Source organism: Procambarus clarkii, chromosome 22 (assembly GCF_040958095.1).
Source record: "Procambarus clarkii isolate CNS0578487 chromosome 22, FALCON_Pclarkii_2.0, whole genome shotgun sequence".
NCBI lineage: Eukaryota > Metazoa > Arthropoda > Malacostraca > Decapoda > Cambaridae > Procambarus > Procambarus clarkii.
The window spans coordinates 47413987-47425552 of NC_091171.1; the positions used below are offsets into that span (position 1 = coordinate 47413987).

Genomic DNA, 11566 nt, shown 5'->3' on the forward strand with positions numbered 1-11566 from the left:
CCTATGCCGGCCAGATGAATAGTGGTAGGTGCAAGATGAACCACCGTAGTGAGGGGTGCCACAGGGAGGTGGATGAGCCCAACCACGAACCGAAGAAGACGTCTGCAGGGAAGAGAATCTCATGGAGGAGTGAAGATGTTCGTCGGGAACGAAGAAGCGAGTGGTATAGGAAAGGCAATACGAAGAAAGCAGGGAATAGGTACACCCAGGGTAGGCGCCAGCCTAACCAGAGGGGCATTGGGCCATCGCAAAAGCCTAGTGTGGAAGAGAGGGAGCTGCTGGATGGAGTACAGGTTACAAGTGCCACTGTGAGGAGACAACGCACCTACGGGAGAAGAGGAACCGAGAAGAGAGAAGATTGGCGAAGAGGAGATCATGGGAGGAAACATGGAGTACCTGTAGGACGCAATGGAAATGCAAGACTATCTCGGAGTGCACGACGCGGTGGAGGCGCTGCATGCACTGAATCTTACAGTGGTAACGAGCCGTGGGAGTACACTCGTAGCCACGGAGAGGGGATTTCTTGTAGATGTTCAGGGAACACCCATCACACCCGGTCCTATGCGAGGTGGAGATATAGTGAGACAAGTGACTGGCAAGGTGGAACGAGCCACGTCGCCAACTGGAGGAGTGACACTTCAGGAACGGAGGGAGCAAGAGTATAGGTTACCCTCTTGAGTGCTGCTCTTCCGATATGACTCTTATTTTAAGGGGAGGGGTATGTTACGGTGCCCTCTCCTATTTCTTTCGTTTGCCGGCTTAAAGAGTCATATCTGCTCTCCCTACTGATTCTCTGAGGTTCAGGGAATCTAATGATATATGTGGCGACCAGACCGGCTGCCATTTTATGGAAGGAGGTTATATTATAAGTTGTAAATAAAGGAAAATTGGCGCCCTGTTATAAATGAAACAGTATCCCCTACGGCAGATGTGACCTTGTGGAAGGGACACTATGCCGATCGCGGATTGGCCGACGTAGGTCGCGGGCGACAAATCAGGGCCCGCCATGACGTCACCGAGTGCCCCGGGCGGCGCCAACGTCAGAGTTGTACTGACCGTGGAAGCGACAGGACGCGCCTCGGTCTGCTCTCAAGAATTGGAGGCTCTGCAAGCCTTGTCCAGTGGATTGAGCTGACCATCGCCGCCAACATAGTTATTGGAGACCCTGCGCTTCTGGGAAGCCAAAGAGGAACCAAGTTCAGTGAGCAGAGAAGTGCCCAAACTTGGAAAATAGTCGGCGACGACGCTGGGCGGCGCCGCTGGCTGGACGTTGAGGTCTGGAAGGTGGGCGAGCAAGCTAGCTGTGACTGGGGTCACATCCACTGAGAATCTTGGAAGGACGACACAGTGCCTAGGACAAGGAGCGACGCCCTGTGGGAGAGGCGAGTGTGGGGAAAAATAGTGATTAGCTCAGCGCCCATCGATGAACCAGGATTGGGGCAGCTGAATCTCAGGGATTGGAACGGCGACGACGCGAAGGCTTCACGACACCTGAGGACCTGTGGAACGCCCTGGATCGTCGAGGATCGACCCAAGGAAGCGTGGGAACCTCACACCATCGAGGGACAGGCGTCGTGAGCCAGGAGTGTAAGGTAGATCATTTTTCCCTCCCATTACCCCTTGTATGAGTAGGCTAGTTAGGCCACAATATTTACTTGTGTATGTGGCAGCAAGACTTTATTGCTTTAATGGTAGAATAGGCTGCAATGCAGCTTGTGTCCAGGACTGTCAGAGAGGACAGTGTGTATGGATGGCAGGACAGTGAAGAAGAGGTGCCGACGTGGTGAAGAGGCCCTCCTGTGAGAGTGTGAGACTCCTGTCTTCCTGCCCATTTGAAGGAGTGTTGGAGGTCGTGGAAGAAGAGGCTGACGATCTCCAGACTCATCATCCATATTCCATATCCATGTATTACTTGTGATTGTGTGTGTGTGTTCATGTAATTTGCGTCAGTAAATCCACACATTTTATTACTGTGTTTGAGTGTGCCTCCATTTGTGATATTTCTCTATGAGCATACATTTCTGGCTACAAACGATATATGATACACCCACTGAACTGCATTGCTGGGGTGCAGATATAATAACCCAGCTGGCGACCTTGCTAAGAGGAAGATAGAGAAGACAGGCGGGAAAGGAGTTCCTGCAACCTTTTTTTTTGTCTGGCGGGCAAGACTCAGGGAGGTTATGGTTATAGGTAAGCCTGAGTCTTCCTTCACTCCCCCACGGGTCTAGGCCGGAACTGTTAACAGCAGTTTCCCCGTGGTTGACTGAAGGGCTTCCAGGGTGAATCAGTGGCACCCCTTTGTGGTGGAAGCAAAGACCTGCGGAGGTGGGCATTGTTGGTCCTATCTTGTGTGACCAAGGAGACTCCGGTGAATCCAGGGAGTCGGAGGGGCTGAGTATTTGGGCCTTTTGAGCCCCTAGCAGCCGAGTGTTAGCAGAGCCCCGGACCGCCCACCCCCACGTGACAATGTACAGTATAACTTTCCTGCAACAAGAGGAGGTAAGTCAACCAGGGAATGAAAGTACAGTAAAGCTACCAGGGGACGACAGTAAAGCAACCAGGGAAAGCACAAATATAAAGGGCCGTGGGAAGTTAAATACTGTACATGATCTTCTCTAATAATTTTAGTTATTTAATGTTATGGGTATTTTTTGTTTTTAATAGAGCAGAAAATACTTACTTATGAAGTGATAATTTATTTTATATCAATGAAGGAAAAATATGATATTTTGTATTTATTGCAGAAATGGCAACTAGCAGCATTTTATCGAGGGACTATGGTGATAAGAGAGCACAGAGAAAATCACATCAGTCTCATCACATGGGAAGACTTTCCAAGAATGTGATGGAAATAGAGCCAGTGGGTCAAGAGAGTTATCTGCATTCTACTGAAAGAAGTGAAAGCATGAAGTCAGCGACAGGGCAGTCAACACTGGGACAGTCGTATGCATCTTCTCCAGGATTAACGTTAAGTCGCTTAAGTTCGGATTTAAGCAGTTCTCAAGCCTCGACAATGCAGCAAATAGAAGAGGAGGTCAGAAAGTTAGCATTAACTGAAGAGAGAACACGAGAAATGATGAATGCCAGGTTGCGTACCCAGACACCCACCAGAGATGATGTGCATTTCCAGGATGTCATAAAGAAAATGGAGAGAGAGAAGCCCCGAGGGAAAGACAACCCAGTTTGGTCTCATCTTGCAAGTAAAAGGAGTACTTCTGACACTACTTTGAATAGTAATTTATATGTGAAGAATAAAATATTACAAGAATTTGAAGCATTGGATAGCAAGCTAACAACTGTAAACAGAAACTACAATAGACAGCCAACTGAAGCATGTGTTATATCAGAGGAAGAATTTACTGACAGAGCAATATCTGATGGTCAGATATCGAGACGAGGTGATGGAAGCGAAGCACGAGATCGAAATCAGGTAATAAAAGTTACTCCTATGGTATATATTGGAGATGACAATAGGCCTTCCTCACTTGAATCTTCATCAGCAAGAAATGCAAATATTCAGACCAAAAAAAGGCATTCAAGAAATAAACAGTTAAGAGACTTTGGCCAAATGTTTCCAAGCACGGAAAATGTTTTAACGAGAGAGTGTGATGGCAGTTCTAACAGTGACCTTTCTAACCACAGTGTTGGAATACAGACTGGTGAATCACTGCTATGCCTCAATGAAAGTTCAAGAAAATCAAATGTAATGAGTTCTTTTCAACCCAGTTCTAGCACTACTTGTGATCCAAAATATGTGAGAGTGGGTGGTGCTGCATCAAGAAGTATGAGAACTTTTTCAAGGTCAGGATTAGGAAGAGCTAAAAGTACAGACGTAAGTAAAGAAAAGCAAGTATTAGAGGCTGTGTCAGGCCAAACTACTGATGTTACTACTAATGGGAAGGACAAGCATAAAGAATCACGATCAGGCCAAAGAAAGGGTGAAAGAAGCCACTCAAGAAATGCAAAAGATATGGCATCATATAATTATCAGTTAGATAGAAATACTGATGAATCTTCTAAAATAGATATGGAAAGTAAAGGAAAACTCAATGCTTATGATGCTGAACAGGGATTAGTTAGCAAATCAAGGATGGAAAAGAACGGAAAGAGGCAAAGAACAAGTCATGGAATTAAGTCTTCCTCTAGATCTGAAAGTGATGGATCATCATCATCTAGAGTATATTCTGTGAAAGATGGATCATCGTCATCTAGGGCAGGTTCTGCGAAAGATGGATCATCATCGTCTAGAACAGGTTCCGTGAGAGATGGATCATTGTCCTCTAGAGTAGATTCTATGAGAGAGAAATCATTGTCATCTAGAGTAGGGCCTGTGAGAGACGAATCATCTTCATCTAGAGCAGTGTCTGTTAGAGATGGATCATCATCTAGAGCAGGGTCTGTGAGAGATGGATCATCATCTAGAGCAGGGCCTGTAAGAGATGTGTCATCATCCAGAGCAGGGCCTGTAAGAGATGTATCATCATCTAGAGCAGGGTCTGTGAGAGATGTGTCATCATCCAGAGCAGGGTCTGTGAGAGATGGCTCAGCATCTAGAGTAGGTTCTGTGAAAGATGGATCATCTTCATCTAGAACAGTCCCTGTGAGAGATGGATCATCTTCATCTAGAGCAGTCCCTGTGAGAGATGGATCATCTTCATCTAGAGCAGTTCCTGTGAGAGATGGATCATCTTCATCTAGAACAGTCCCTGTGAGAGATGGATCATCTTCATCTAGAGCAGTCCCTGTGAGAGATGGATCATCTTCATCTAGAGCAGTCCCTGTGAGAGATGGATCATCTTCATCTAGAGCAGTGCTTGTGAAAGATGGATCATCTTCATCTAGAGCAGGGCTTGTGAAAGATGAAACATCAACTAGAGCAGAACCTGTGAGAGAGAAATCATCATCTAGAGTAGGGTTTGCAAGTGATGGCATTGAACACATTAAACAGTATAAAAGTGTGAAATTATCTAAGCCAGATGCAGAGGGAAAATATAAACACAATGAAAAACACCGAGCAGTACCCAGGTTAAGTAGACATGGCACAGAGAAAATTAAAACCAGACACATTAGTAAAGACAGAGTTGCGGCATCACTTGTATCAAGATCTGCAGATAGGCAAGATGGCCATGTTGAAAACAGCAAGAGAGAGGCATCATCCAGAATGGGATTGGGAAGGCAGAATAAATACAGTAGTAACACTGGAAGTGAAGACGGTTCAAGACCAGTGTCGGCAAGAAGTGAAGACGGTTCAAGACCAGCGTCGGCAAGAAGTGAAGACGGTTCAAGACCATCGTCGGCAAGAAGTGAAGACGGTTCAAGACCAGCGTCAGCAAGAAGTGAAGACGGTTCAAGACCAGCGTCGGCAAGAAGTGAAGATTATCTTTCAATTGGTGGTGAAACTTCATCTAGGATAGTCTCACCAATAACTGAAAATGGAGACACTCATGGCTGCAGCAGTGATAATTTATCAAAGAAAGTTTCTGGGAAGGAGTATCAACCAAGAAATAAAAATACTGACAAATTTGAAGCTCAAGAACATGCAGAGCATTATCTGTCAAAACTGCAGTCCCAAGGAGAAGAAAGCAGGCTGCTTGGTAATCAAAGAAACTTTGAGGGGAGCAGTGACCTCCCGAGCTCAGAACACAACAGACCCTCTGTTGTTGTAATATCTCCTAACCCTAATGAAGCAGGAGTTGGAGAGCAGATCCAAATTATAACCAAATCTATCTCCAGAAGTTTTATGAAATCTACCCAGAGAAATAACTTGCTAGAACCACCAGTAGGCACATCATCATCAGCACTGAGTGAGGATTCAAATACCCTCAGAAAGGATAAAGATCTAAATTCGTACCTCTCTCATACCCAACGGGCATCACATGTTAGAAAGACTATTACTAACAGGAGGCCTGAAACACAGATGCTCAAACAAAAGAATAAGGTGAATAAGGTGGGGGTTGGAACACACAATAAAAATATATCAAAAGGCAGATCATTAGTTATAAACATAAAATGTAAAAGTCCTATTAGATTTGATGTTCCTCTTTACAATAAGAACTTACTTCAAGCACAACTACACAAGAAAAACAGTGCCATTTCAAGGTTAAATGGAAAAGATATGCCAAAAGAACATCTAACGCTCCAGGTAGGATACTATATTAGTTTCAGTATTATTAATTAATCTTCAAAGAAATCTTGTGTTAAGCTAAATGATGCCTGCAAGTCTCTAAAACAAATTCACCCACATCGTACTATCTTCACCAGCGTTATTTTCATTTAGATATAACATTTCATCTTTGTTATCTTCTAGTATTCGACATTGGTTGAATATTTGAGCCGAGGTTGGTTGAATATATAGAGCCCAATAATACATTGGGCTCTATATTTTGCACAGGTACTATACCAATTTGGGTGTCAGGGCTTGTGTACATCAAGGGGCATTTTGCATCTGATGGTCTAGTATGTATTAAATTATTCATGGAGATGACGGAAAGATCCAATAAATGTACAGTGAATGTACAAGTGTATTAAAAAAACAAATTTTTGGATGTACTCTACATCCTTTCTTAAGGTGCTCTATATAATGTTCTGAACGAGATTTTAGGAGTTTGCATTAATATATCTGGCAGAGCGCCTCATGTGGCGTCCATCATTAGACGTCATCATGATTATGCTCTCCGGGGACTCTAAGGGATGATGAAGTTTCAGAAGAATGCTCAATTATCCTGGTTTCTGGGACCTGTAGGCAAGGGGTGTGTGGAATCAGTATCCCCACTCTCAACAACATAAGGTCTGGGCTTAAAGGAATTAATGAGATTACTAGTTAATTTTGTTTCCTTAGGAATAATTTTATAGTTAATTGGAACTATCATACTAAAAGATTTATTGCACTTTACTGCCTCTATAGAATCTATAATTACTCTTTCTATTAGGGAGGGGGGGGTCTCTTTGATATTTGAGCAGTTGTATACAATTCTACTATTATCATAATCCATCCAATGATTAAAATCTCAACAGTGGTTAACAATGGCATTATTCTTATCAAATTTTGTTACAGCATTTTTGTGTTCAGCTTCTTTTTTCTTTTCTTTTTTTTAATAAACCACAACCAGTCTCTCCAACATATGATAAATTGCAATCATTATAATTTATCACATAAGCATCATTACCTACATACTTCTTATTACAATTATCAACATTACCATTGCTACCTCTACCCCTATTACCATTATTGACATTACCATTGCTACCTCTACCCCCATTACCCTTATCATTGTTACCATTGCTACCTCTACCCCATTACCATTATTGAAGTTACCATTGCTACCTCTACCCCATTACTATTATTACCTACACTAACACCACTCCTGCTGTTATTATTGTTAACATCAGCATCAACGTTACTAACAAAACCATCACACTCATCATTACCTGTATTGTTATTATTGAGTTCCTTGTGGCAAAGTTTTCTCATAATCGTATTTTGGAAATCAAATGCAAATTTATAATTACTGTCGATAAGGTCTTCAGATATTTTTTCTAAAAATGGTATATAAGGCAACTTTACAATCTCTCTATTTTCTCTATTCCATTTATTTGTATTGCTGTCATTGTAGAGAATTCTCTTAGCTTTTTTTTTTGTTTGCAACTGTAGGAAATACAGTCTAACAGTTTTAGAAATACAGTTTTCAGTATTGGTGATCTGGTGTTGGTAGGGAAGCAGCTTGGTTCACATTTCTCTGCCATTAGTACTGGTTCTTGCCTCTCTCTCCCACATCTCATGTTGAATCTCACCCTTTGTACATTTAGCATGCATTATTCATACTCCTACAAGGATTTCTTTATTCTTTCTGAACTTTAGTCTGGTCAGTTTGTTACTCCACAGCAGGAGGCTCTGCTGACATTCACTATGAGTTGCTTTTTTATCTTCCACCATATACTGTGCATTGGAATGTTCATTGAATATTCATAAAGGCCTGGCTCCATACAATTTCTTTTCATTAAAAAACTTAGACACCATGCTCCTTTACTAATAAGTATAAATAGATTTGGTCATGTGTTTTCAGCCACATTATTGTGACTTATTCTCTAAGTGTTATCGTATTTTTGAGTAGAATTTTAAAAATACAGAATGTGAATCTTGCTCTCTTCTCTGTGACAAAGTCTTGCCTTTCAACAGGAGGCTTTGGCAAGAGCCCGTCCTGATTATATACGTGAGGCTAGTGACCGTCGTGCCCTTATTCAGTTGAAAAAGGAATTGCGACAAAAAGCTCAGAGCCATAATCGTGAAATAGTGGCACAGATCCCTGCAAACCTTCAGACCCCATCAACATTAAAACGCTTTCTGTATAAAGCAGGTAGGTCTATTGATTCAAGAGTAAGATGGTACATAAACTATTTTTTCTGGGGGGGAGCCCCGGAGGCTCCCCGGAGCGTCCGGGGCTCGCCCAGAAAATGGTGTTTCATTACATTCAACGCTGGTTTTTTCCCTAATGCATGTGTGCAATATTGAATGTTAATCTTTGTGTATGTCTGAAGTAGCTTGTAATATTAAATGGAATGGAATTTTTGCCAACGATAATAACTATCGTATAAAATTTGTGTGGATCCCATTCCATGTTGGAGTTGGAAAACATGACTTTGTAGAACGATTGACCAATGAGGCTTGCAGGAAAGAAAACACTGATTATGACTTTGGACTATTTAATGCAATTATTAGAAACATACAAATTAAAGAAATTAATTCAGATTTAGAAGCACTAAAAAATGCCCAGAGACCTGAAAGCTGCAATATTAAAAGCTATGACAAGTTTTGTAATAATAAGTATTTGTATGGTCAGCACAGTAACCGGAGCAGGAATGTGATGTAGTCATTGCGCAAATTCGCCTTAGCTATAGACACATCTGGCAGGTTAGTGAGGCTGAGCCACTACCAGAATATTTAGATGCACAATAATGCATTCACTTGAACATTATGTTGTTGAATGTGAAACCATAAAAGATTTTAGACCTCCTGGCCTATTGTACCACCAACTGTGTTACTATTTCATTGACTCGGGTGTTCTGGACGACATCCTAACAATTTATCCAAAATTTGCTTGTCCATTTTAAAGAATGAAGAACAATTTTATTTATATTACTTCAAAGCTGCATCACTTATGAACCCATCCCTGCCCTTGTGTGGCAGTGCACAATAGAAAGTTGTTTTTACATATTCAATAATTAAAACATTGATTGTAACAATGATATATATGTGTGCTAGTTTAGACCTATTGTCTTGTGTATGACCCTCTGTCCTGCATGACAGTGAATACCAGCATTATCTCACTTTAATAAGAATTTAAATCCTCAGATTAGGCAAAATTTTAATTAATTTTGTCAGTAAAGATGTTAATAATAATAAGTGTGTTAGAATGTGTTTGATGTCTATATGCTTCATTCAGTAAATAATGACATTTCCTTCCAAACAGATGTTGCACCTCTGTTCTCATATAAGGACATACGAGAGCAGAATCGGCGGTTGTACCAGTTACTGCCAGAGGCTAACATGCCAGGTGTCAAGCAATATCGTTTTGCTCACAGTCAAACCAACCGTCTCATGGAGAAACTTTATAGCCAGGTATGTTATTTTAGTAATAAATTATGGAAATTTAATGATAGTACTCCATTAAATGTTTAACTATGAGGGTGAGTCATTGATAAAACATGGGAATCCCTGTATTTTAAATGTTGGCCAAATGGTATTGGAGGAAGACCTGTAACTGGTTTCAAGAGTTTCTACTTGAGCAGAAGAGCATAGGCTGAGCTTCCATGGTGATCACTTGTTTAATAAAGTTATTCCTGTGTGAAGTCAAGCGTATATAAACCCAGATGATCAGGCACCTCTTGCAAGATCATTTCTAGTTGCCTCTTTAGACTTCTTCCCTTGCTTTTGCTGCAAAAAAGTGTAGTGTATTTTTCCATGTATACAACAGATTGTACCCTTTGAAAAGATACACAGTTTATATGTGGGTGTGTGTGAGGGAATATAATGTAGACCACTTGTTATAGGAGGGTGGAAAGAAAGGAGAAAAAAGTTAGGCAAGTGCTTTGAAGTGGAAACACACAACACAATTGTCTGTGTTCAGAGGCTGAGGCAATGGAAGAAAATGGAGTGAGGATTCCATTGCAATTAGGTTCTGGTAGATATCAGTCCTGTAACAACATGAACTCAAGATTTTGCACAAAGGGTGGAAGCAAGTGATATAAATGATGTCCAATTTTTACTCAATTATGAAGATGCCACTATTAGCAAGGACAACTAAAATTTAGCATACTACTTTAACCAATAACATTAGGATGACCCACCATCTACTGCCTCTTTAGCAATTAGAGGTCTTCAAGACAGCATGGAAACTCCATGCAAGATTAAGATTGATAATTTTCTCCAAAAATTTTATATACTGTACTGTATCTGGTGGTCTTTGAATGTACCTTTTGTGATAGTGAAGATATCCTTCACTATCACAAAAGGTAGTGATATTGAGTGGGTCATTAATGTATATGGGAAATCAGATTTTAAGTTCTGAAAAGGCATTCGTTGGGGTAATATTGTGTACGTGTGTATGAAGGATACACAAAACCTCTCCTCCTTTACCACTAGATCTTAGGTGCTGTTGATCAATAATATTGTATATGATGTGTGGCAACCAATCTTGTGCCCAACCAGGAGTGTTTGGTACAGTATTAGAGGCACAAGTATTATTAAGGTGTTTTGAAATGTGTGCTGTACAAGAAAGGTAGTGATATTGAGTGGGTGGATCAGGGCACAGTCTGATCATAATTGGTTTGAAGGTAAATCTAGATACTTTACTTTAGGATTAATACCATTTTTCTTTGCTTTCACATTATACTGTGCTTTGTTTTCCAGCGGTTGAGGACAAAAGTGATGAAAGGTCAAGTATCCCATGCACACAAGGAAATTGTGACGCCTCTTGCAACTCGCGTGCGGTATGGAAATTAAACTTGACCACCAAGGGGGTCTATGAAGGAAACTACAATAATTTCAGGTGCATGGCAGGCTGAGTATGGTTAAACTTTAGAAATTGTGCTAAACTGTTTGGTAGCATACATACCTTGTTAATCCGATTTGATTTTATTCAGTCTTTTAATTAAATGGTACGGGTAGGTTTTATTTGGTCCCAAAAAATTATTTATATGTTTTATAATTCTGCATCAGCTCTGCATCGAGTTATGTTGTAAGAAGTTATGCCTTTAACCTTAGGACAAGTAAACTTGGGTATACTAGTACCAAAAAGGGAGTACAGTACTATTGTATAAATGCCACAAATTAAAATGTATAATATTGTTGTATTTTAAATTACTTCCAGTTGTGTGCATGCTCATATACATGTGCACATACAAGATTAATATGCATTTTGCTTTGGTTTACTTTGCCAGGAGGTCCCACAAGGAGGCAAGTAATTTTCACGACAGCAAGCTGGGAGAATTACATTACTGTGTTTTAAAAATTTGTGGTAAACTGGTTAGTAGCAAAAAGCAGCCATCAAAAACTGACCTCGCCTAT

General features: G+C 41.0%; 1 protein-coding gene across 1 annotated transcript in view; it reads left to right on the plus strand.

Annotated features, from left to right (window-relative positions):
* The window catches only part of LOC123759406 (serine-rich adhesin for platelets), a 29612-nt gene extending 18266 nt beyond the window's left edge, over window positions 1–11346 (plus strand). The window contains exons 9-12 of the mRNA XM_045744419.2: window positions 2748–6145; window positions 8180–8357; window positions 9471–9619; window positions 10910–11346. Of these exons, the coding sequence (XP_045600375.2) occupies window positions 2748–6145; window positions 8180–8357; window positions 9471–9619; window positions 10910–11002 (3818 nt within the window). The 3' untranslated portion in view covers window positions 11003–11346. The remainder of the gene's footprint in view (window positions 1–2747; window positions 6146–8179; window positions 8358–9470; window positions 9620–10909) is intronic.
* The last annotated feature ends 220 nt before the right edge of the window (window positions 11347–11566 follow it).